Source organism: Gracilinanus agilis, chromosome 2 (genome assembly GCF_016433145.1).
Source record: "Gracilinanus agilis isolate LMUSP501 chromosome 2, AgileGrace, whole genome shotgun sequence".
Classification (NCBI taxonomy): Eukaryota; Metazoa; Chordata; class Mammalia; order Didelphimorphia; family Didelphidae; genus Gracilinanus; species Gracilinanus agilis.
Window position 1 is genome coordinate 401,738,309 of NC_058131.1, and position 26,705 is coordinate 401,765,013.

A 26,705-nucleotide genomic window follows, 5' to 3' on the forward strand; every position below is an offset into this window, starting at 1 on the left:
TATGTTCTAGGACCTGTTCCTTCCTTGGCTCAAAGTTTAGGAAAATGAATTGGAGGAACAAGAAGAAACATCCTTTTCGAAAATGTTCTTCCAGGACTATCTTGAACTCTTGTTGAATGAGTACCAACCATGAAAAAGAAAGCAAGAGTTCTAGTGTCAATATTTCAGTGCTTCAAGACTACATGGCTTCAAACCTGCTGAAATTCTCTTTAAGTGGGCAGGATTGAAATCATTCTACCACTTAAGAGAGCCTTTGAAATTTGCCACAAAACTAATCACCTGTTGATTTGTCTCTCCAAATTTAGAGTAGTTCATGGATTATAGAGGTAGTATTTGTCAGTAGTCTATACTTTAACTTTTTCCTTCTTTACAGGAACTTCCAAAGTTTGTTTTACTAGAGTAGTCTTCTAGGTCCCAGAGACACCTTTACTTCAGATGAAGTATCTATGTTGGATCTTTGACATTCATTGAGAAATTAAGGTTGTTAAAGAGTCTCAGAAGGAAGGTCAAAGTATCAGTTGACAGGAAATTGAAATGAATAAAAACAAAAGAATTTGGACCATCCTTTTTATATGATTAATGAATATACAACTTAAAAAAACCCTAGTTTTTCCCCCCTAGGAAGATTACCAAGTACCATTTGTTTAGGAGGTCATGGACAGGAGTTGTATTTTTTTTTTATTAAGGACTATGTATTTTGCTCAATAAAGTTAAGAAAAAAAAATCTTTACATTTCGTCTTAGTATCAATTCTAAGACAGAAAAGTGACAAGGGTGAGGCAACTGGGGTTAAGTGGATTGCCCAGGATCATACACACAGTAAGGAAGTATCTGAATCCAGATCTGAATCCAGGTCCTCCCAACTCCAGGTCTTGGTCTCTATTTACTGTGCTACCTACCTGCCCCTGCTCAATGAACTTTTTCATCAGCTTCCTCTTTCAAAAAATAGCAATTTTGGAGGCAGCTGGGTGGCTCAGTATATGGGTCCAAATCTGACCTCAGATACTTCCTAGCTGTATGACCCTGGGCAAGTCACTTAACCCCCTTTGCCTAGCCCTTACCACTCTTCTGTCATGGAGCCAATACGCAGTATTTATTCTAAGACAGAAGGTAAGGGTTTTTTAAAAATACTAATTTTAAAGGAGGTATCTTGTATAGCCATAAGCCTTTGGATCATGTGACCACAATATGAATAGTATCATTTGGGAGGATTCAGCTGTTGACTCTGACCTCATTAACCTGGCTTTTTAATAAATTTTGATGATTAATGGGATAAACTATTGTTTTCACTAGGATAAGAATTAAAATTTAAATGTTATACTTAAATGCCTAAATAATTATTATATGGAGCACAATATCAGATGGATGAGGTAGATATGACATAGTCCATTTCAATAACATGACAATTTCAATAAAAGCTAAATAGGAATTGAGGAAACCTTATTGAATTCTTATTAAAATTCTTATTATTCCAAACCCAACCTAACACTATTAGATCATGAAGAAATAAGAGTAAAATAGACAAGGACACAAACTCACGGGAACCAAAGGAGGATCACGAGTGGAACACTTTGAATCTTCTGCTACTAAGAGTGGCTCCGTTTTTTCACAGCTGTGCTGACTTAAGAGGGTATCAGCATAATTAGGTTGGGGAAATATCAAATGGCTCTTCCGAGAGTCAGTGGTGAGAGAAACCTCATGGGAATAAGTCTGGAGAAAAGCTTGAACCCCATCAATGCCCAAGAAGTGAGAGGCAGGGACAACACCTAAATGGTTACTACCTGAACCTAAGAGCTGGGAGGTCCGCCACCTCCATATCCTGAGTGCCAGCAAGACAATGATGAAGGCAAAAAACAAGCAAGAAACTGAAGCTACAGCTATAACGAGGTAGAGTGTGAGGCTAGAATCTTTGAGGTGGGAGGAGGCCTCTTGGCTGCTAAGATCCGAGAGGATTTCAGGGATGCTGTCAGCCACTGCAACTGTGACACTGATCGTGGAAGACAGAGGCGGTTCCCCTTTGTCAGAGACCACCACCACTAGACTCTGTTTGAGAGCGTCTTTGTCCATGAAAGCTCTGGCAGTCCTGATTTCTCCAGTGTGCAGATCCACAGAGAAGAGTCCAGGTTCTGTAACCTTGAGTAGACGATAGGACAACCAGGCGTTCTGGCCAGAGTCTTTATCCACCGCCACCACCTTGGTCACCAGGTACCCTGGTTCTGCAGAGCGAGGAGCCAACTCCATTCCTGTGGAGCCATCGGTGGGGATGACGGGATACAAGATTTCTGGGGCATTGTCATTTTGATCCAGGATGAACAGAGTCAGAGACACATTGCTACTGAGAGGTGGATTCCCTGAGTCCCGGGCAGTCACTTGTAGCTGCAAGTCCCGGAACTGTTCGTAATCAAGGGATTGAAGAGAATAGAGGATGCCATTCTCTGAATTAATGGAGATGTAGGAGGATAGAGGTGCCCCTTGGAAGATGTCCTCTTCAATAGAGTAGGTGACACGAGAGTTTTCTTCGCTGTCAGGATCACAGGCTGTCACAGAATAAATGGAAGCTCCTCTAACGTTATTTTCCTTGATGTAGGCAGTGTAGGATGCCTGACCAAAGATGGGAGGGTTGTCGTTGATGTCTGCCACCTGCAGGGAGATGTAAATGTCTGTGGAAAGGGGTGGGGAACCCTGGTCTATAGCTGTTACGGTGATATTGTACACAGAAATCTTCTCTCTATCTAGAGTTCTATCTGTCACCAAACGATGATAACTGTCAATTGACTTGTCTAGTTTAAAAGGCAGATTCTCCGAGATAGAGCACGTGACTAAGCCATTCTCCCCAGAATCTTGGTCATGTACATTTAAAAGGGCAATTACAGTCCCTGGGGGAGAATCTTCGGTCACTGGGCTAAATAGAGAAGTGACAGTCACTTCCGGGCTATTATCATTTAAATCCAATATCGTAACCAGCACTTTAGCGCTTGCTAAAAAAGCACCACCATCCTCAGCTTGTATTTCTATTTCGTAGAAATTCGATTTCTCATAGTCTAAATCTCCAGATGTTGTTATTTCTCCACTTCTCGAGTTAACCTGGAATATCTGTAGATTTTTTTCACTTTGTCTCCGGAATGAATAGGCCACGTCCCCATTGACTCCCTCATCTGGATCAGTAGCGTTCACAGTGAGCAGCAGTGTCCCCTTAGGCACGTTCTCGGGAACATTCACGCTATATATCAACTGAGTAAACACTGGTGGGTTGTCATTGACATCGAGCACCACCACGCGGACTTGAGCTGAGCCAGAACGCACTGGGTCTCCCCCATCCGAGGCCGTGAGGATGAGGTGGTGAACAGGCTCCTCCTCTCGGTCCAGGGCCCGCTCCAGCACCAACTGTGGGTACTTGGCCCCGTCACCTCGGCTTTGCACAAGCAGAGAGAAGTGGTGATTGGAGCTCAGCTTATAGTCCTGAAGGGAATTCACCCCCACATCCGGATCAAATGCTTCCGGAAGAGGAAATCGCATTCCAGGTGCTGCGGTTTCAGTGATTTTAACTCCTACTTGTTCTACTTGGAATTTCGGGACATTATCATTAATATCTGTTATTTCCACTTCTACCGCAAAGAGTTTTACGTTATCCTCTACTAGCACATTGAAATTCAGCCGGCACTGGGCCTTCTGAGCGCAGAGCTCCTCCCTGTCTATTCTGTCCGCGGTGACTAAGCTGCCGCTTCTGACATTGAGAGAGAAATGTTGCTTCTTACCTCTGGAGACGATGCGGACTCTGCGCTCCGACAGTTCCCACGACTGCAGGCCCAGGTCCTTGGCGATATCGCCCACGAACGAGCCCTTCTCCATCTCCTCCGGCACTGAGTAGCGGATCTGAGTGGCCCCAGAGTCCCACATCCCCAGGAGAAAACAAAGCAGGATTTGTCCAGCGTAGTCCCGGCGCCTCTGAAAAGCAGCCATTGCTTTCTTGCTGCCAAATTATCGAGTTTTCCAATAATGCAGACTGTGCCTAGATCAATTCTTGTATCCTCTGTATCTTAAGCTATCGGCAGCCAAAGATTGAGATGCAAGCTTGGAGAGCTGGGTGGCTGAGTCTCCGTGCAGCCCAGACTGTGTATATCTGATATTCTGGGGCTTTGTGCTTTTGAGTTGTGAGTCGTGCCGGATCTCTCCACGCAGTTTTCTTCCCGATTGGTGAACAGCGGCGCCCAGAGTCCTAATCAATTACTGCATTCACGCACACATTTTGGGAAAAAAGGAAAACTGCCTAACATTTGTTATATACTTTATTTCTTGCTACATAACATTGTTCCCCATTTTCTCCTTACTATATTCTGTGGGAAGCTATTCCTTGTTTTTTTTTCCCGCAAGTGGGAGGGACAAAGAGAGATAAAGTTCAATAGTACAATTAAATGTTAGATTCCAATAGAATGTTTGTTAGTCTTAATTTAAACTTTATTATGTTTACATTTGGCAGATTTTCCTGAATGCCCTTGGAAACCGAGCTCTTTTTCATCTTATGTATTTCATAAGGCAGGAAATAATTTTACTTTAATTTCCGTCTCTTTTAGAAGTAGCAATTTAAATACTCCAACTCTTTTTAGTGTTTTCAGTCCTAGAATGACTGTATAAAAACATATGACTTCTTAAATATATTAAATTTATATATAGTATATATATTAAATATGTAACATCACACGCTTGTACGTTAGGATTTCATTTAACCAGCACTGCTGGAGATTAATCTTTCGTGGAAGACAGCTTTCCTATGACTTTCATTTTTCTTGAGATTACTGGGATGGTGTAAGAAATAGAAGATATGAAGATATCAATAAAACTATTTTTTTACAGGAAGAAAAAGACCTACGGGTTCCAACGCTATTGCTACCTTTTTTTTTTAACCCTTAACTTCTGTGTATTGACTTATAGGTGGAAGAGTGGTAAGGGTAGGCAATGGGGGTCAAGTGACTTGCCCAGGGTCACATAGCTGGGAAGTGTCTGAGGCTGGATTTGAACCTAGGACCTCCAGTCTCTAGGCCTGGCTCTTAATCCACTGAGCTACCCAGCTGCCCCCTATTGCTATCTTTTAAGAATGTGCAGTATAGACTTTATTTTCTATTGAGATAACTATTGAAAATATGTGTTCTAATTTTAGGTACTTCATAAGAAAGCCAAGAGCCAGAATCTCTACTAAGCTCATCGAGCAGAAAATAAAACAAAACAAACAAAAACCCCCTAATAAATAGGGAGCCTTATCATAAAAGGAAGGTTGAAGATGACATTGGGTCTGTTTTAGAAATGAAGGCAGGAAACATGGCCATAACTAATCTAGTCCCAGGGGCTAAGGTTTCCAAGCAACAAGATACTAATATTTATTTTTAAAAACTCTGCTTATGGAATGAATGCAAAAATGGATATGAGGGTAGGGAATTGTACATATTGGTGGAAACATAACCCTTTTCCCCTTCATACAAATATTCTTCTCTAGCATATAAGTAAAATCAAACCCAGAAAACACATTGATTTTGACTAGGAGAAAACTAGAATGCATTTTGCACGAAGTAAACTTGAACAGAAAGCTGGCATAGATTCAGCAGGTGAGAACAAAAAAAAAAAAAAATAAAATCTCTTTCTGAAGTTACCAAAAGCATAGAAAGGAAAAGGAGCTAAAAGAGAAGAAAGAGAAATAATGTATCTTAGCTTTTGCTTTAAACTTCCCGTCTCCACAATCTACTTGGATGCATATTTGTTTTAAAATAACTAGCTATTCTCTTCCTCTCCTCTTTAGCAAGGTTTGGTGAATCCAGGAGCAGGAGGGAGCTACCTTTCAGGATCTCAGGACAAGTATTACTACATTTCTTGAATTTGTCAAACCACCCACACTCTGATGGCCGTGTTTCTAAAATACACGGGAAGTTTTGGCACGGTGAATAAAACACTTTGAAGATTGAAACGACAAAACCAGGATTACTAGATTACAGCTTTGTGATAGGCTATGTCTTTCCTGCAATGAATCACAAACTATAGTATTGATATGTATTTTTGAGGAAACATGGAAATCGAACACAACAATGAAAAAGAAAAGATACTCAAAGGAAAGCTCACCATATCTAGTTTCTCAGGGTACGAAGCTGAATCACTGATGCCAAAGGGTGGATATGAAGATCGAGATGAATCAAAGGAAAGGAGATCCTGTCCTGCGTTTAACGGACCATTGCATTTGGGGGCATTAAACCCTGGCTTTCCCTGGTCTGTGGCCACACAGAGATTGTAGGAATAAGGCAAAGTACCCTCCCCGTAGTTTGCGGGAAGGCCAGATCCAGACTTAGAGCAAAGATTTGGTCGGAAACATCCCCATTCTTCGGAACTGGAGGATTTTCGAAGGCGCATTGCGATGACCAGAATCACCGTGACCAGAAATAGCACTGAGACTAGAGCCAAAGCGATTACCAAATAAAACTGTAACTCAGATTGTGGGTCTAATGTATCAGCGCGCTCCTCCCGCATCTCTGGCAGCGCCTCCTGAAGACTGTCGGCGAAAACCATATGCAGAGCCACAGTGGCCGAGAGAGGCGGCTGTCCATCATCCTGCACGGAGACCAGCAGGCGGTGCCGGGTAGAATCACGTTCGGTTAAGGCCCTAGCAGTCCGGACTTCGCCTGTGCGTAGCCCCAGGCTGAAGAGCCCCGGATCCGTGGCCTGCAGCACGTGGTAGGCCAACCAGGCATTGTGTCCCGAATCTGCATCTACTGCCACTACCTTGGTGATCAGGTATCCTGGCTCCGCCAAGCGAGGGACCATATCAAAGAGAACTGAGTTGTCGGGGCTCAAGGTGGGATAGAGGATGTTCGGTGCGTTATCATTTCCGTCCAAGATAAACACTTGCAGAGTAGCATTGGTGCAGAGGGCTGGGGAGCCTGAGTCACAAGCTTGAAGAATCACCTCGAATGTGCGGACTTGTTCATAGTCGAAGGAGCGCTGAGAGAAGATGTCCCCGTTGTGGCCACTGACAGACACATGGGAAGATCCTGGCGCACGATCGAGGTCACTCCTGATGATGGAATAGGACACCCGGCCATTCTCTCCTAGGTCCAGATCAGAGGCCGAGACTCTAGCAATAGAGGCTCCAGAGGGGTTATTCTCAGGGACATAAATGACATAAGAAGAGAGTAGGAAAACAGGAGGGTTATCATTAACGTCACCCACAACCAGGGTGAGGATTTTGCTGGTGGACAGAGAGGGATTTCCTTTGTCTGTGGCAATCACTGTGATGTTATATTCTGGGATCCGTTCTCTGTCCAGGGGTCCATCTGTCATTAACTTGTAAGAATTTTTTGACGAAGACGATATTTTAAATGGGACATTTCCTTTTATTTCACAAGAGACCTCTCCATTGTGTCCAGAGTCTTTATCACGAGTTTTGATCAATGCAATCACGGTTCTGGGCAAAATGTCCTCTGGAATTACGGAGGGTATGGATTGTAATAGAACCTCTGGGGCATTGTCATTTACGTCTAAAACTTCAATTTCAATTGTGCACTGTGTAACAAGTCCACCTCCATCCCTAGCTTCCAACACTAAAGAGTAGTCTTTGTTCTTTTCAAAATCGATACTCGCTGCAGTTGTAATCTCTCCGCTATTAGCATCCAGATCGAATACGTGCCAAAAGTCTTGACCTGTACTTCGGAAAGAAAAGGTGATTTCTGCGTTGACAAGCTCATCTTTGTCGGTGGCTGTCACCTGAAGCACTGGGGAGCCCCGGGGAAGGTTCTCGGGAAGACTGACCCTGTAGACGTCCTGGCTGAACACTGGGGCATTATCATTAGCGTCTGTGATATTTATACGGATCTGAGCCGTGCTGCTTCGAGCAGGGTCCCCACCATCCACGGCAGTCAGGAACAACTGATGAGAACTCTGTGTCTCCCGATCTAGGGACTTCTCCAACACCAATTCTGGATATTTATTGCCATCTTTATTATGCTTATTCACTAGTGAGAAGTCAGTGCTGGGACTGAGTTGGTATTTTCGCAGAGAATTGATGCCGACATCTGCATCTTGTGCTGAAAGTAGGATAAACCTAGCCCCTGGCAGTGTAGACTCGCTGATTTGCAAATCAAATGTATCTTGACTGAATTGTGGCGAATGGTCATTAATATCCTCTATCTCCACAGTTATGTGAAAAAAATTTAGTGGATTTTCAGCAACTGTTTCAAAATCGAGGACACACACAGGCTTTTTCCCGCAAAGCTGCTCTCGGTCTATTCTTTCTTTGATCACTAGTTCCCCAGTCTCTGTGCTCACAGCAAAGTATTCCCTATCTCCACTAACCCGCAGTTTCCGAGACTGCAAATCACGGATCTCCAGACCTAGATGTTTAGCGAGATTCCCAACTACAGACCCTTTCACCATTTCTTCTGGAATAGAATAGCGGATTGGCTCTGGAAGTGCCAGGCGGAACAAAGACAAGAAGAAAGAAAACAGTACCTGCGATCTCAGTGCTCTCCCCCTCAGGTTAGAGTTTTTTCCCATTCTTCTTACTCTATCCAGCTTTCTGTCCAACGCAGAGAAGTCTGGTTTAGCGTTTCCAATCGTCAGTGGAATCCTAAAAGTTTTCTGAGATTAAGGTGAGTACTCCTACTTTGAGTGGTGACGAATCGGGGTATTTTGGGGCTGTGTATAGCGAGCCCCAGGAAGCGAATGCTGGCTCTTCCCTAGGATGTAATTCGGGTGACTGAGGAGAGAATCGCCCAGCAGGAAGTTCCAATAAGTGGATCCGGCTTTCAGCTCTGCCTCTGCGCTGGACAACAGCGGCACTCCGAGTCTTTATTGGAAACTGCAGCCTTTGCCGCATCAGCATATCCACTAAAAATTATTTTAAGCTTCTGCCCATTAAAGCAATTCAGTGTTTTGGAATGTAGAAGCCCATAATTTCGTGTATATATATATATATATATATTCGTATATATACATAAACTCTTTAAAGAACTTCAGAAGATCCGTAAGTGTTTCCCCCCGGTTAAGGAGTCTCTGATTCCAGTTACAATACATTCATTCCGTAGATTTTTGTTCTTGTTTCAAGGGCGTTTCTTCAGCATGAGCCACCATTTTAATTTTAATTCCACACAGAAGTAATGCACACTTTCTGTAGCGCACCGCCACTGACGAAATCTGTGTTAACCGTGTTAAATTGAAAACCAGAGCATAGATTGGTGAGTTCAAATCTTGTCTCAAGAACTAAACAACTGTGATTGAGCAGAAGCCTCTCCGAATCTGTTTCTTCAAAGGAAGATAATAATGCACTTACCTCACAAAATTGAGAGACTCAAAGTAAAAGCATTCTAGCGCCCCTATCGTATTTATAGTTACCACCTCTGTTTTCCATATTTCGCTGTCTACACATTTTGTTCCCAACCAATTAAGAAAATTACTCCCCTCATGAAGCAGGAAGTAATGTTTGAAAGCACAAATTCTAATATTTCCTAATACTTAAATCAACCCTACAGTGTTTGACCACGGGAAGGCACTTAAATCTTCCAAGTTCCTAGGAAATTTTAGGCACGATGATGTGAACTCACTAAACAAGAATTTAGTAAGCTCCTATTTTTGCCACTGCATAGTGATGTGGACGTTGTACAGAATCAAGATCATTGAAAGTTTATTTCGACTATTTTTACACTCCAGGGAAAGTTATCAGCCTGACTAGTCTGAATTGGGTTAAAAAGAATAGAGGTAATTTGATTGATAAGTTGCCTCCTGCTCCTTGAATATCTTAATTCTGTTTCTTAAAAATTTTATGGAGTTCTTTGGGATTGGGAGTAGAACAGTAGAATATTTTCCTCCTAAGTTTATCTTTTATACTTTTCTCTCAGTTTGTCAGGAATTTCCTAAACCAGGAAAGCTGTCATAACATTTCCCCACAAGTGATACTATCCTCAGCTAATAGAGGTGGTTTGCAATTTTACATTTTTTTGTAAATTTTACATTTTACAGTGAAAGAAAATGGGGAAACTCAGTTATTTTTACATGCAAATTATTAGAAGACCCACAATGGCATTCTTTTGAAGATCATAGGGATAGTTATTTAAAAGCAAATATCTAATGTGGCAGTTATTGAATTCCATGCAAATACTGTATGAATACACTATTAAATGGTTTCAGGGTTTGATTCTTATTTTCATTTATTTGAAGTTATTTGACTAATTCAGCAAAATTCATCCTATTGTTTGGGAAACATGTACATATACAATGAATTTTCTTGTTCAGACTCTATCCCTATCTATATCTATATAGAGATATATTTATCTCTATGCCCCATTTTTCTGAATGGTTTACTCAGATGCTTCTAACTTTCATGCAATTGTAATTCTACTCAGAACAAAAGCTAAACAAGGCATCTCTAATTCCTCATTTAAGAAATAGGTTGTAAAAATCAAGTGACCTTGTACAACATAGGCAGTTTGACATATTCTTGCATGAATTAGTAATTATGTAGACCTATGGACACATTTAATCACTCATTCACTCACAAAGATTGTACATTATGACCAGGTGGGATTTATATTAGAAATGCAGGAATGGTTTGATATTAGGAGAACTATAAAAATAATTGATCACATCAATAACAAAAACAACAAAAATCATATTATTCTGCCAAAAGATGCAGGAAAAGCTTTTGATAAAGAAGAGCACTCATTCTTTTAAAAATCATTAGAAAGCAAAGGAATAAATGGAGCTTTTCCTAAAATGATTAATAGCACCTATCTAAAACCAAGAGTAAGAATTTTTTGTAATGGAAAGAAATTAGAAGTCCTCAATAGCTCAGAGGTGAAGCAAGGATTTCCATTATCACCTTTATTATTCAATATTATACTAGAAATGTTAATTAAAGCAATAAGACAAGAAAAAGAAATTGAAGGAAAGAGAATAGGTAAATAAACAAAACTATTACTCTTTGCAGATGATATGATCTATACTTCGAGAACTATAGAAAATAAACTAAAAAGTAGTTGAAAAAATTAACCATAACAACGTTACAGGATATAAAATAAATCCACATAAATTACCAGCACTTCTCTATATTACCAACAAACTAAGCAGGAAGAGATAGAAAGATGAATTCTATTTAAAAATAACTGCAGGCATTATAAAGCACTTGGGAGTCTACCTACCAACACAAACTCAGGTACTATATGAACACAATTACAAAGAATTTTTTATACAAATAAATACAGGTCTAAACAACTAGAAAAATAATAACTGTTCACAGGTAGGCTTGTAGCTAATACAATAAAAGTGACAATTCTATCTAAAATAATTTGTTTATTCAGTGCCATACCAAATTACTAAAGAATTATTTTATAGAGCTAGAAAAATAATAACAAAACCTACCTTGAAGAACAAAAAGCCAAATATGTCAAGAGAATGAAAAAAAAATTAAGAAAGGCAGTCTAACAGTACCAGATTTAAAACTACATTATGAAGTGATGATCATAAAAAAAACTGGTACTGGATAAGAAATAGGATTGTTGATCAGTGGAATAGATTACATATACAATATGCAAAAGTAAATGGACATTGTAATCTAGAGTTTAATAAACCCAAAGATCCAAGATCTTGGGGTGAGAATTCATTCTTCAACAAAAACTACTGGGAAACCTGGAAAGTGATCTGGCAGAAATTAGGTGCAGCTGGACCTCTCACACCATATAACAAGATATGATCAAAATGGTTGTATGATTCAGACATAAAAGATGATATAAACAAATTAGGTGAGCATGGAAAGAAATTATCTGTCAGATCTAAGGACAGAGGAATATTTTATGACCACACGAGATAGAGAAGATCGCAGGAAGCAAAATGGATAACTTTGATTTTATTAAATTAAGAAGTTTTTGTGCAAACAAAACCAATGCACCCAACATTAGAAGGTTAGCAGGAAATAGGGCAAAAAACTTTTTTTTGGCAGCAAGTTTCTCTGATAAAGGTTTAATTTCTCAAATATATAGGGAACTGAATCAATTTTACAAAAATAAGTTCCATTCCCATTGATAAATGGTTAAGGGATATGAACACAAACTTTTCAGAAGAAATTAAAGCTATCAATAGCTATATAAAATGCTTTAGATCACTAATAATTAGAGAATTGCAAATTAAAACAGCTCTGGGATATCACCTTACACTCATCAGATTGGCTAATGACAGAAAAGGAAAATGATAAATGCTAGAGGGGTTGTAGGACAATAGGTATACTAATGCATTGTTGGTAAAATTTAATCTAATCATCTGGAGAACAATTTGGAACTATGCCCAAAGTGCTATAAAACTTTACATACCCTTTGATCCAGCAATAACACTACTTGGTCTGTATCCCAAAGATATTAAAAAAGGGGAAAGCACCTATAACTACAAAAATATTTATAGCAGCTCTTTTGTAGTGGCAAAGAATTGGACATTGAAGGGATGCACATCTCTTGAGGAATGGCTAAACAAGCTGTGGAATATGACTGCGATGGAACACTATTGTGCTGTAAGAAATGACAAGGAGGATAGTTTGAGAAAAAACGAGAAAATGTATTAACTGATGCAAAGCAAAGTGAGCAAAACCAGGATATCACTGTAAACAGTAACAGCAATATTGTAATGATTATCAATTGTTACTTTGTGACAACATTTGTACAACCCAGTGGAACTGCTTGTCAGCTTTTGGAGAGGGAAGGAAGAAGGGAGGTAAAGAAAATGAATCATGTAAACATGGAAAAATATTTAAAAGTAAATAAAGCAAAAAATTTGACCAATACAATGATCAATGACAATTCCAAAGGAATCATGATGAAAAGTACTATCCGCCTCTGAAGAGAGAACTAATAAACTCTGCCTGAAAATAATCTCTTTCACTTGCTTTATTTTTCCCAATTTTTGGATGGGACGAAACCATGGCTAATGTGGAAATATATTTTGTATGACATTACATGGATAAGGGGTACCATATTTCTTGTCTTCTCAATGAGGGAGAGAGGGCCTAGAGTAAGGGAGGGGACTTGGAACTTGAAATAAAAATGAATATCAAAAATCACTCATTTGTGAATGAAACATGTTTATGTTAATGAATAATTCAAGAAATATGCAAAGACATATAAACTGATGCAAAGTGAGGTAATCAGAAACAGGAATATAATATATATAATGACTACTACAAACCAGATGGAAACCACAAAATAAAAGATGGTTAAATGCCATGTAAGTATAATGACCAAATTTGGCCCTAGAGAAGAATTCAGAAAATGCAACTACCTCCCTTCTTAAAAGAGACTATACATATGGGATGTTACATAAAAGCTTTTTTTAAATGGTTGATAAACTTGCTGGTTTTGTTCAAAAACAAAAACAAAAACAAAAACAAACCAGGTTTTTTTTGGCCTGTGATGATTTGCTAGGGAAGGATGGTGGGGTAAGGAATATATTCATAAACAAATGTGATGTTAAACAAAAGATGTCAATAAAAATGAAAATAAAATAAAATTTAAAATAGTGGAAGTATAGGATAAATAATATGGAAAAATCTCATCCCCAAAGCAAATAAAACCATAAAGGATGACATCCTACAAAGTTCATATTCTAAACAGTAAATCAAACCAAATTCAACATTTTAAAAACATCTTTTAAATGAAAACTTTAACAACCTATATCTAAAAAAACCCAAGCTCAAACCTCAGGAATACAAAATATTTCCCTTCAGAGCCAAGTTTAGGAAAGAATTAACTCACTTGAAGAAAAGTAGATTCATCTTTGCATTCTTGCAACTGTTTGGTTGTTAAAGATTCTTTTTTATCACAGCTCTGAATATTAAGGAGAGTTTCTGCATAGTTGGGTTGGGGAAAGATCAACTGACTCTTTGGAGAATCTGTGCTGAGGGAAATTTGGTGGGAATGCGTCTGAAGAAAAGCTTGAACTCCTTCGATGCCCGCAAACTGAATGTCGGGAACAGCTCCAACACAGTCATTAGTTGATTCCAACAACTGTGATGTCCTACATTGGCACAGTCTGAGGGTCAGTAAGATGATTATGAAAATGAAGAACAAGCAGGATACAGTAGCTACAGCAATGACTAGGTAAAATGTGAGGCTAGAGTCATCTGAAGACTTAGCAGCTTCTAGGTTGCTAAGGTCAGAGAATATCTCTGGGATGCTGTCAGCCACTGCTACTGTGATACTGACTGTGGTAGATAGAGAAGGTTCTCCATTGTCTGTAACTGCAACCAATAGCTTCTGCTTAAGGGTATCTTTGTCTATGAAGGCCCGTAAAGTCCTGATCTCTCCAGTGTGCAGTCCCACAGAAAAGAGCCCAGGTTCAGTGACTTTGATAAGTCTATAAGATAGCCAAGAGTTCTGTCCCGAGTCTCTATCCACTGCCACTACCTTGGTTACCAAATAGCCTGGTTCTGCAGAGCGAGGGGCCAACTCAACTCCAGTAGAGCCATCTGTGGGAAAAGTGGGGTACAGGATTTCGGGGGCATTGTCATTCTGGTCCAAGATGAACAGAGTCAAAGAAACCTTGTGCCTAAGAGAAGGGTCTCCGGAGTCTTGAGCTATTACTTGGAGTTGCAGATCTCGAAACTGTTCATAATCGAAGGATTGAAGAGCATAAAGGACTCCAGTCTCCGAGTTGATGGAGACATAGTTCCTGTGAACATCACCCTCAATGGAGTAAGTGATACGGGAATTTTCTTCGCTGTCTGGGTCATGGGCTGTCATGGAATAGATAGATGAACCTCTGAGGTTGTTCTCTGGAATGTAGGCAGAATACGATGTTTGACTAAAGCTGGGAGGGTTGTCATTAATGTCTGTGACTCTCAGAGAAAGTTGAGTAACTGTAATAAGAGGCGGAGTACCCTGATCAGAGGCTGTAACAGTGATGTTGTATTCAGAGATCTGCTCCCTGTCCAGAACTCCTTCTGTCACCAAACGTTGATAATTATTAAGAGACCTTTGGAGTTTGAAAGGCAGATTAGCCGGGATCGAACAAATGACGTGTCCATTTTCCCCAGAATCTCGATCATGCAAATTGAAAAGGGCAACGATTGTTCCAGGTGGAGAGTTTTCAGGGACTGAGTTGGTGAAATAAGTGATTGTCACTTCTGGGGCATTATCATTCACATCCATGACTTTAACAGCCACTTTGGCGCTCCCAAAGAGCCCTGGTCCATCATTAGCTTGAATTTCTAATTCATAAAGCTTGGCTTTCTCATAATCCAATGACTGCTTAGTTAGTATTTCCCCTTTATGGGACTCTAAGTAAAAAATATCTGAAACTGGTCTTTTAAGATTCTGGAATGAATATGTCACTTCTCCGTTGATTCCTTCATCTTCATCCGTAGCGTTCACCTTGAGTAGCATAGTTCCGACAGGTACATTCTCTGGTACACTCACGTGATAAACAGACTGAGTAAACACTGGAGCATTGTCATTTGAATCCAAGACAATTACTCGGATGCGGGAGGTGCCAGAAAGGGCTGGATTTCCCCCATCTAAGGCCGTGAGGATGAGGTGGTAAACAGGCTCCACTTCTCGATCTAGGGCCTGCTCCAGCACGAGTCTCGGATACTTGGCCCCGTCGTCTCCAGTTCGCACAAGTAGGGAGAAGTGATCACTTGGATTCAATTGGTAATTCTGGAGGGAGTTCACTCCCACATCTGGATCCCATGCACTGGGAAGCCCAAATTGCGTTCCCTGCGCTGCATTTTCATTGATTTTTAAGTCTAATTCTTGTGCCTGGAAACCAGGGGTGTTGTCATTAATATCTTTTATTTCCACTTCTATGGAATACAGATCCATTCTGTCCTCAAACAGAAGCTCAAAGCCTATCAAACATTGTAAGCTCTGGGCGCAGAGCTCTTCCCTGTCTATTCTGTCTGCTGTCACTAAGCTGCCGCTTCTGACATCCAATACAAAAGGTTGAGTCCTACCTCCCGACAAGATCCGCGCTCCTCTTTCCGACAATTCCCGCGGTTCCAGACCGAGGTCCTTGGCGATAGCGCCCACAAAGGAGCCCTTCTCCATCTCCTCGGGTACCGAGTAGAGGATCTGCCTGGCTCCGGTCTCCCAAAACACCCCGAGGAGAAAGAAAAAAAAAACGACTTGCCGTCTGAGGTCGCCGAGCCTCTGATCAGCAGCCATTGTTGTAGCACTGCAGAATTGTTTCGTGTATTCTTTCTAGAGTACTATTTCCAGAGTAGCGATGGTTTCCTCATAGTTGGGGCAATCAGCATTTACTAGTGATTTCTGAGTTCAAAGGACTGGTAGTGGTGGCGGGGGAGCTGAATTTCCGGGCAACACTCTGCTCCTATATGTCTGATTTGCCGGTGTTTTGAGAGTTGGAGGCGGGGATGGTCTCGCAGGATCTCTGAATGTATTTCTTTCCTTGATTGGTGAACAGCGGCGCCCAGAGTCTCAAACGATTACCGCACCGGCAGATAAAGAAAATTGTTTAAAATCTTCGTTCTTTAACAATCCCTTTATTTCTTTTAAACATAATTTAAAAATATATTTATTATCTCGTATCTGAAATTCAGTGAAGATACAAATCATTTTTTGAGTGTCTGTAGCTACTGACTGAGCTTTCTTTTGGTTAAACAAGCTTTGTTTGACAGTGAGCTGTTTAACACTTCTTATTTATGACTTAGGTGACGGCAAGATGTGATAGCATATTTATCAGATTTTTCAGGTGACTTGAAGCTGGAGAAATACCTAATCCACTTTAGAACAGAATAAGGATCCCCAAAGACCTTTATAAAACTAAAGCATTGGGCTTAATCTAGGAAGATAGAAATCAATAAGGTCAAGTGCAAAGTCCTACACGTGATTCAATAATTCAACATCACAGGTGCAAGATGGCTGAGGGAATGATTGAAAAAGATCTAGGTATGCTGCAAGCCCAATGTGCGTTAGCTGTGCATGATGCAACAAGCCAAAACAACCAATGCAATTTTGCACTCCATAAGAGAAATATAACTTCAGGCAATAAGAAGATGATAATTCTTTTGTGCTATTCAGTGCTCAGACCCCATCTGGAATGCTGTCTTCAGTTCTCGGTGTCATAATTTAGGAAGGATATTGACAAATTTCAGAGTATTCAGAAGAGAGTAATGGGGATGAAGAAAGGTTCATAGTCTCAGCTCAGTTGAAATAATTGGAGATATGTAGCCCAGAGAAGAAATAACTCCAGAGAGTATCAAAGATATACTCAAGTAGTTAAAAAACTGTACTATGGAAGAGATATTAGATTGGTTCTATTTGACCCTAGGTGACAGAAGCCAGAGCAATGGGTAGAAGTTGCAAAGAACCAAAATTTAGACATGATTCTAGGAGAAACTTCCTAACCATTAAAGCCATCCTGATGTGGTGTGGGTTACCTTTGGATACAGTGTATTTCTTCCTCGCTGGAGATTTGAAACACTGACTGGATGACCAACAGTGAAATATGTTGTAGTTGGGAATTCTTTTTTTGAATATTTGTTGGATTTGTTGGCTGTTGGAATTGTTTCCAACTCTAAAATTCCCTGGCCTGTGGTTATTTCTATTTTTTTGCCTGGGGGCTTTCATTTTCTTATTTTTCATTAGGAGACTCCATAGAACCATTCAAGAAATTCCCAATGCAAATCAATCTTCCCATATTCTCTTGAAAAAGGAATTAAGTGGCATAGAAACAGTAACATCTCTTCAGGGAGTAGATGTTTATTTGTTTGTTTTCCTGAGGTTTTCATATTACTCTCTGCCCTTATTTGAGAAAAGCTTGGTCATCATGTTTGCTGTTTAATAAAGATCCAGAAATTGGGGAAGGTCTGGATTTGATCCCCCAATGACCATGTGATTTGAGTCCTATTATGATTTCCTTTATACAGTTAAGGAAAGTGATGTAGAAAACAGTTAAGTGACTTGCCCATGCCCACAACTATTAAGTGTCTGAGGTCATATTTGAACTCAGGTATTTCTAATTCTAGGACTAGCACTCTATCCATCTAGCCAGCAGTTGCCACAGTATTTTATTGTGTCAATTGAACTGATACATTTGTATATCTTATGTGAATATATATGCCTTCTTTATCTCGAATCATAAATACACCTACAGTTCTTTAAAATACTATTTTATTTGTTTACTCTGTCTATTCTCATGCCCACTTCCCCATCTTAGAAACTGAAACTGTTATAATAGTCTTTCTGCTTCCAAAATTCAGATATTTTTCAAAAGAAGAAACAGACCCTGGAAATTTCTTTTAAGCCTTAGTAATAGTGACAAAGCTATTCACAAGAAACAGTTTTTGTAATTAGGAGAATTAATAGCTCCATTATTCTTGATAAACGAGAGAATATAAAAAATGTGACATCTACACAATAGACTAGAATGAATCTGTGAGCTATGGATTTCTACACTATGTTAACATAGTCAAAAGACCTGAGAAAATTAGATTTGCTGCTCATATTTCCCAAATATTCAGACTTCTTTATCCTTGTTAGGCACAAACCCAGCATTTCCAACAGTATCTATTCAAAGGGACTTTTTTTGGACCAGAACATGAATAATCACAATACTATTTCCTTATATTGTCTAGAGAATATTTGATCAGGAATTCATTGGGGGAGGGAATGTTGCTATTCCAAGTTGATATACATAATAATTTAAAACATTTAATAAGTTAAGCAATAAACCCAAGCCAACATCCCTGACAAAATTCAAAGTAGAAACCTTGATTGGAAAGGGTTATTTCCCCATCTTGTTTGATTTTCAAGTAGTACATATGCCTGAATAGGGAAAATCCTAGGATATGAAGAGAATACTCTGGTTTCTGAAAATCATTTGTTATTTTGTTGCAAAGAACACATATGAGCCAACATTTCAAAGACTGGTGATTTTCTGCACATAAGTGTTCCTCGTACCCTGGAAGTTAGAAACTTTGTACTTAGAAGTGGAGAGTTGGTGTGGTAAAAAGAAATATTTATGCAAAAGTAGAATCTGAGATAACGCTCTCTGAATTTAACAAGGAACATTTTCTGATAGTACAAATTATCTGACCATACTTGACCATACTTGAAGTTTTCTGGTTGCCACAAGTTATGAAAGACTGTGTTCCTGGAGCATAGCCTTCACAAACCTAATAGCTTTAATGGAGGTGCCAGAATATGCTACATTGTAAGTGGGAGTTGCTAGGTCATACAATTTTTTTTATTTTCAGAGCAGGAGGGATTACACTATTCTAATGTTTAAAACTAGATAATTAAAGTGAAATATTAACATTAAAATAAAAGTGAATGAAGAAACTCACGTGAGAAGAGATAACCAAGTCAGAGATGACCTTTTTGTTTTCATCGCTGGTACTTAAGACCAAGGAGGGATCATTAAAGAGTAAATCTTGCAGGGGAGGCACTTCCCCAGTCAGTTTAAGAAAATTATATTCCATTTTTCCCACTTCTGAAGCTGCACACAAATTGTAAGAATATGGTAAAGTCCCCTCACTGTAGTTTGTGGGGACATTGGAGCCCGACTTAGAACAAAGATCCACTAGAAAACAGCTCAGTATTGGAGGATTTGATGACCTTCTTAACCGAAGGGCAATGGCTAGAGTAATGGTGATGAGGAACAGCACGGAGATGAGAGCCAAAGCTACAACTAAGTAAAATTGTAACTCAGATTGAGATTCTGGGGCAGATGGAAGATCCTCCTCCATCTCCGGCAGTGCCTCTTGTAGGCTGTCAGCAAAGACCAGATGTAGAACCACCGTGGCTGACAGAGGGGGCTGGCCTCCGTCCTGCACAGACACCAGAAGACGGTGCCGGGAAACGTCTCTTTCAGCTAAAGCCCTTGCAGTCTTGACCTCACCCGTGCGAAGCCCTAGGCTGAAGAGTCCCTGATCTGTGGCCTGCAGCACGCGATAGGCCAGCCAGGCATTGTGCCCAGAGTCAGCGTCTACAGCGACTACCTTGGTGACCAGATAGCCTGGATTAGCTGATCGAGGGACCATGTCGAAGAGGGCAGATCTGTCTGGCCCCAGAGCAGGGTAGAGGATATTTGGAGCATTGTCATTGCTGTCTATGATGAACACTTGCATTGTGACATTGGCATTGAGAGAGGGAGAGCCGGCATCCTGGGCCTGTACAGTCAACTCGAAGGTGCGGACCTGCTCATAGTCGAAAGAGCGTTGAGCAAAGATGTGCCCAGTATGACTATTGACAGAAACATAGGAAGAAAGCTGCAGTGGTTCCAGGTCGCTGCTGCTGATAGAATAGGACACTCTGCCGTTCCCCTCCAGGTCCAAGTCAGTGGCTGAGACACAGGCGATAGAGGTTCCGGAGGGGTTGTTCTCGGGGACATAAACTACATAGGAAGATTGGAGGAAAACTGGGTGATTGTCATTGACATCTGTAATGTGCAGGGTGAGAATTTTGCTAGTGGTCAAAGGTGGATTTCCCTTGTCTGTGGCCATTATAGTAATGTTATACTCCGAGATCTCTTCACGGTCCAAGACACCATCTGTAACTAATTTATACAAGTTGTTGGTGGAAGAAGATATTTTAAAAGGGACATTATCTCTTACACGACAGAATATTTCTCCATTTATACCGGAATCTTGGTCCACTGTTTTAATTAGGGCTACTACAGTTCCAGGCAGAGAGTTTTCAGGTATATGATTGGATACTGAGGCAAAAGTCACCTCAGGAGCATTGTCATTCTCATCTAGAATTTCTATTTGAATTTTACTGTAAGCAGTATGACCTCCTCCATCCTTTGCTTCTACTCCAAGAGTGTAGCTCTCTCCTTTTTCAAAATCGAGTATTCCTTTAGTTGTTAGTTCCCCACTTCTACTATCCAGTTTGAACAGGTGTTTCAGTGTCTCTACTGTGCCGAGAGAGTAAGTAATTTCCGCATTGTTCCCTTCGTCCTGGTCCGTGGCGGTCACTTGAAGCACAGAGGACCCGGGGGGCAAGCTCTCTTGCAGACTGACCCTGTAGATTTCCTGGCTGAAGACGGGCCAGTTATCATTGGCATCTGTGACATTGATACGGATTTCTACTGTGCCACTTCGAACTGGAATCCCACTGTCGACAGCCGTCAGGATCAAGCTATAGGAACTCTTTTTTTCCCTGTCCAGAGGCTTTTCCAATACTAATTCTGCATATTTACTGCCATCCGGATTTTCCTTTGGCAGTAACAAGAAATGGGGATCGGGACTTAGAAAATACTGCTGTAGCGAATTCACACCTACGTCTGGATCCTGAGGAGATTCCAGTGTAAACGTTACTCCAGGCAGCGCTATCTCGCTGATTTCCAAGTCAATTATACTTCTACTGAATCGCGGAGGATTGTCATTAATATCCTCTATCTCCACAGTTATACTGTAAAAATTCAAAGGGTTTTCAGCCACCATTTCAAATTCCAGAGCACACACAAGCTTCCTCCCGCAGATCTCCTCCCGGTCTACTCTGTCGCTGACCAGCAAGTTCCCGCTTTCATCGCTCACACTAAAGTATTCCCTCTCTGCACTCACCCGGAGCTTCCGAGTCGGCAAGTCCCCAATCTCCAAGCCCAGATCCTTGGCGATGTTCCCCACCATCGATCCTTTCGCCATCTCCTCGGGAATTGAGTAACTGATGTGCTCGGAAAGCACCCGGCAGAACAAAAACCCCAAGAAGAGAAACAAGGTCTGGCTCCTTTGCTCAGTGATCATTTCCATCTTTCAGTCTCTCAGTTCCACTGCTTCTCAACGCCTTGTTTCAAACACTGAAGTATAAAAGCTCATGAAAAAGAAAGGGAATGTCTCTGTTTCTGTGGGATGGATCAGTGTGTTCCGGGGCAGAATCTATGAGCAGCGAGTCTGAGATGAGCTCCTTCTGACTGCAAAAAAACAACTCTGGGAGGCTTCAGGGTGCTCTTTTATTTCTGAGTTGGCATTGGCCGACAGCGGCGCCCTGTGCCTGTTCAGAGAACTTCAGCAAGTTGCAGGTGAATAAAACTCATTTTGAGCCTGATCGCGTAGAAAAAGTGCAGGCCTCCGAATCAGGAGAAGCATGGGTTGACATCTTGCTTTTGCGTCTTATTAGCTACAGGCAAGTCATGGGGGATAGATAATAGTTTTATAAATTTGGAATTGGAAGGAATCTTTGAGAGGTTTTTTTACCTAAACCTCTCCTTTTACAGATAAGGAAGCCCAGAAAGATTAATAACTTGTCCACAGTCATGCGCCTGGCAAGAGAGAGCTATGATTTAAACCTAGATCGTCTGAACCCAAAACCATCCGTCTTTCCACTGAATCATGCTGCCTGTAATCACAATCTTTCAGACTTTCAGTTTTATTGTTTTGTGAACTGTGGTTAGTAATACCAAGAATATCTACCTCATAGGATCCCTGTGAAGATAAAATAAAATAAGGCATGTATTTGAGATTGGATCTGTGATTTCTTTGGTAAAGATCGTAGGAACTAGGTGAGGAAATTCTTTCAAATAATACAGGTCCCTACTTTCTTTGAAACTTATGGTCTTAGAGAGTTACTTAGAGCACTGAGAAGTTAAATGATCTGTCTATAGCTAGCATATCTCAGAGGTGGTACTTGAACTCAGGTCTTCTTGGCTTGGAGTCCAGCTCTTTCTAGCCACCAACCAGGATGCCTCTCAATGTACATATCAAAAGATGCAGTTTGGAAGAGCTACTTTTAACAATTTTGAAAATCTTACCTTTACTCAATGGATTTATTTTAGAAATTTTTAGATTGATGTGTTTGTTTGAAAGTATGTTTTCAGAACTTGTTCCCTTTATATAGAGGAGGTTAAGTTTTGTCAACTCTTTTGTTTTTTATTTCCTTCTTTTACTCATTCTACTAATTGATTCTTTCATCCATATGTTTGCCAAATATCATGTAGAAAATACAAACTTTAATTGATCACTATTTCCATTAATGCTATATATGTTATGCTCCTTAATCAATACATGAATGTCTCTTTAAGTTTATTGCCATGAGGGTTCCTTTCTAATGATACATGAATATTCAGTTTTAAATATAATTCACAATATAATTTTCTAGATGTGATCCAGTCCTAAATAGTTTGGATTTCTATAAAATGTCAGTCTCTGATGCCTCTTCTAGATATGTGTTCTGATGGATTATATCAGTGGGCTGCCCATACTAATTCTTCACATAGTAAATGTGCATTCTGCATCCACTTCCCCATGTGAATAGGTTGGCCAGTCTCTTTTTAATGATTGTGGATCTCATCCTCCATGGAAATCCTACACCAAAGCCTCATTGTGGTATGGAGATGACTCTGGGTTCTTAAAGGCTTTAACAATGAAGCTAAAACACTGACAGATTCTACAACCTGGGCCGGTTTTGAATATGTGCCCATTGGTAAACCATATCTATTGCCCAAGAAAAGCTCTAGCTAAATATGGAGAGGCAATTAATCAGTAGGTTGGCCACTGAGTGATGAATTTTTTGGCTCTAGCAATCTTTGAAACAATGAAAAAAAAAGTGGCTTTCAGTCATGGGTGGACTTCCTTCTGCTTCTTCAGTGACTGGTACAGTACCAGAAAAAAGATGCAGAGAATAGTGATAATTAAGCAGTTTATAGATCAACTGTAAAGATGAATTGAATTTTCAGAACCTGGAAATATGATATTTCAGTACAATGATAAAAACTGATAACATTAGATGAACTATAACATGAATATTGATATTTTCATTACATATGAAAACAGAAGACAAAAAATAGAAGAGGGTATACCTCTTCTTTGGAGAATAAAATAAAAGAGTTATGGAAGTGGATTCATAGTGCATTCACAGGCAAAAATTGTTTCTTTCTTTAAAAAAATTTTTTAAACTTAACTTCCCCCTTAGAATCAATACAGTGTATAAAGGCAGAAGAGTGGTAAAGTCTAGGCAATGGGGGTTAAGTGACTTGCCCAGGGTCACACAGCTAGGAAGTGTCTGAGGCCAGATTTGAACTCAGGATCTCCCATCTCCGAGCCTGTCTCTTAATCCACTGAGCCACCCAGCTGCCTCCCATAAAAATAATTTCAAAGGAGTTTTAGTCACTTCACCTCAGTATGGGAATCAGAGAAAATACTGCCATGGATATGATTGTAATTTGTGTATAAACATCTGTTGCATAAGATGATGATATATAAAGAAATTCTATTAAGGACTTGACAAGATTTTTCAGATCAAGGCAGCATATATGTAGTGATTTAAATGCAAAGGGGGAAATAGGAAAGAATGGCAAAAAAGAAAAAATATGATTTTAAATTAAGAAACAATAGCTGCTAAGTGGGCCAGTGAATTGAGTGCAATACCTAAAGATGGGAGGTATTGGGTTCAAATTTGACCTCAGACACTTCCTAGTTGTGTGATCCTGGCCAAGTCACTTAACCACAATTGCCTAGACCTTTTGACTTAGAACCAATACTCAGTATTGACTCTTTTTAAAAATATTTTTTATTATGAGTTTGACAAACATGAAAACTTCCATATGCAAAGAACAGAAAAAGACAACTCCATGTGATGACCATCACTATGTATAGCTTTTAAGATAAGAATTAAATTTAAAAGTGCATTTACAACCTGCCCTTCTAAATGTCCTCTTACTCTCTTTTGTACATTTTCTAAGTGATTTATCAATGTTCTTTAAAATACTTTAAAAATATTTTCCAATTACATGTAATTGCAATTTTCAAATACATTTCCTGAAATTATAAGATTCAAATTATCTCACTTTCTCCTTTCCCTCCCCTTTCAGTATTGATTCTAAGAAGGTGAGGGCTTAAAAACAATAGACACAAAATGCTCGTAAACTACCCAGAAAACTTAGGTTTACACATGAATACTTTCTTCTAGGACAAAGTACGTGGAGTAGGTATATATTGGAAAATAATTGTGGAATAAAAAAAAGATCAGTAAAATAGACAAATTTAAAGAAGAATCAGAAAGCAATATACATGGAAGTCATTTTTAAAAAACCGACAATCTTAAGATATTAAAAATGATAGCTTCCTATTGTGGGAAGTGTTTCGGAATAATATGAGTGAAGTTAGATCACTTATTAGAACAAAAGTCACAATCGACACCAAATTAGAAGAACAATAAGATAAGAAATAAAAACTATGTAATTGCAACAATTAAAATCTGACTTGTTAAAACAAGTTATTGGATTGAAAATTAGAAATGGATAAAGACAAAGACATAGACTAGGATTATTACCATTTTGCAAGTTCAACCTATGTAAAACAATGCAGCAACAGGAAGCCCAAGAGAATGCATAACTTGGTTCAAAAAGCAAATATCTTATCTCTTTTCCAAACAAAATGGCAGTCAATAACACCATGCTTTATAATATATTATGTTATAATCTGGAGGACTTTTTTTGTCATTTATATGAGAAATTGTTTAATTTAGAAAACCTGAACCACCTTGACCATCAGCATCTATTTGAACATTAGCGACATTAGCAATGCTCAGTTCAAGGAATCAATAAACTGCACTGTGATTCCAAAAATAAGTCAAAGACCACATAAAGAGTATAGTAAAATATAAAATCAGTGTCATAATTTGCTCTACTTAATGAAGGCCATCAACAGAGATGAATTAATACTTTGAAACTATACTAAAACAAGTTATAGTAATGTTATTGCCTTAGTTTCCCAAAACTTAACTTGGACATACTCAAGCAAACAAAAGCGTTGCAGACTAAGGAATTTTCCACAAGTATTCCCAATCCTACAGGGAACTTAATATAAGATGGTAGATGCTGAAATTGTTATATTCTTTTTAGTAGACATAAATTTCTTAAATAGTAACAACATTATGTTAAATAAACTAATGGCTGGTCATTATAATCCAATTCACATACACAGCATCTGCCATGGGCAAGGCTCTGTATTAGGGGATAGGAACATGAAAACAAAAATGGAAGAGTTCCTAATATTAAAGAACTTATATTCAATCAAGGATATTTCTTATGGTAAGAAATTATGATTATTACAATGAATGACTGGCAAAAGTATTATTTGTTTCTAAGAATCACAAAGGTATATTTAAAAGTTTCATTATAAAGAGTTCAGTTTCACAATACCAGTAAATCTCTGGAGCAAACTAACTAACCCTTCCCACATTGCAAAGTTGATTTTCTGAAACCAAATGTAAGACTAACTTTATCCTATTTAAATTTCACGTTATTATATTTGGCTCAATATTCTAGAACATTTAGATTATTATGAATCCTGATTCTGTCATGCACTGTGTTAGTTATCTCCTTCAGCCTGCTGTCTCCTGCAAATTTAACAGGCCTGCCATTTATCCAAGTATTTTTAAAAGTGTTCAACAGCACAAGGTCATGTACAGGTACCTAGGACATTCTACTGGAAAGTATCTTTCAAGCAGAGTTCAAAACAGTGACTATTTTGTGGGGGAATTTAGCCATTCAATTAATTTCAAATGTATCTAACTGTGCTATCATCCCATCATCTTCTCCATAAGAGAACCCTAAGAATTGTTTAAGAAGAATCTTTATCAAATATTTGGCTAAACTACAGGTGGACTATATCTACAGGATTCTTTCAATCTACCAGTAAAGTCCAACAGAAAGAAAGGAGGAGAGGAAAAAAGAAGGAAGGATGGAAGAAAGAAAGAAAGAAAGAAAGAAAGAAAGAAAGAAAGAAAGAAAGAAAGA

General features: G+C 39.4%; 4 protein-coding genes across 4 annotated transcripts; all 4 read right to left on the reverse strand.

The window, feature by feature from the left end:
* Nucleotides 1–681: 681 nt before the first annotated feature.
* Nucleotides 682–3,959, reverse strand: LOC123233837 (protocadherin gamma-A10-like). The gene is made up of 2 exons (XM_044659878.1): nt 1,529–3,959; nt 682–725 (listed from the first exon to the last, which is right to left on the reverse strand). Exons 1-2 carry the CDS (start codon nt 3,957–3,959, stop codon nt 682–684), a joined length of 2,475 nt encoding a protein of 824 aa, XP_044515813.1.
* Nucleotides 3,960–4,013: 54 nt separating this feature from the next.
* On the reverse strand, nt 4,014–8,528 carry LOC123233838 (protocadherin gamma-B5-like). Its single transcript, XM_044659879.1, has 2 exons — nt 6,070–8,528; nt 4,014–4,215 (listed from the first exon to the last, which is right to left on the reverse strand). Exons 1-2 carry the CDS (start codon nt 8,526–8,528, stop codon nt 4,014–4,016), a joined length of 2,661 nt encoding a protein of 886 aa, XP_044515814.1.
* Nucleotides 8,529–13,753: 5,225 nt separating this feature from the next.
* Nucleotides 13,754–16,171, reverse strand: LOC123235632 (protocadherin gamma-A5-like). Its single transcript, XM_044661823.1, has one exon. It carries the CDS (start codon nt 16,169–16,171, stop codon nt 13,754–13,756), a length of 2,418 nt encoding a protein of 805 aa, XP_044517758.1.
* Nucleotides 16,172–19,266: 3,095 nt separating this feature from the next.
* On the reverse strand, nt 19,267–21,720 carry LOC123233839 (protocadherin gamma-B1-like). The gene has a single exon (XM_044659880.1). The coding sequence runs from the start codon at nt 21,718–21,720 to the stop codon at nt 19,267–19,269; it is 2,454 nt and encodes an 817-aa protein (XP_044515815.1).
* Nucleotides 21,721–26,705: the final 4,985 nt, after the last annotated feature.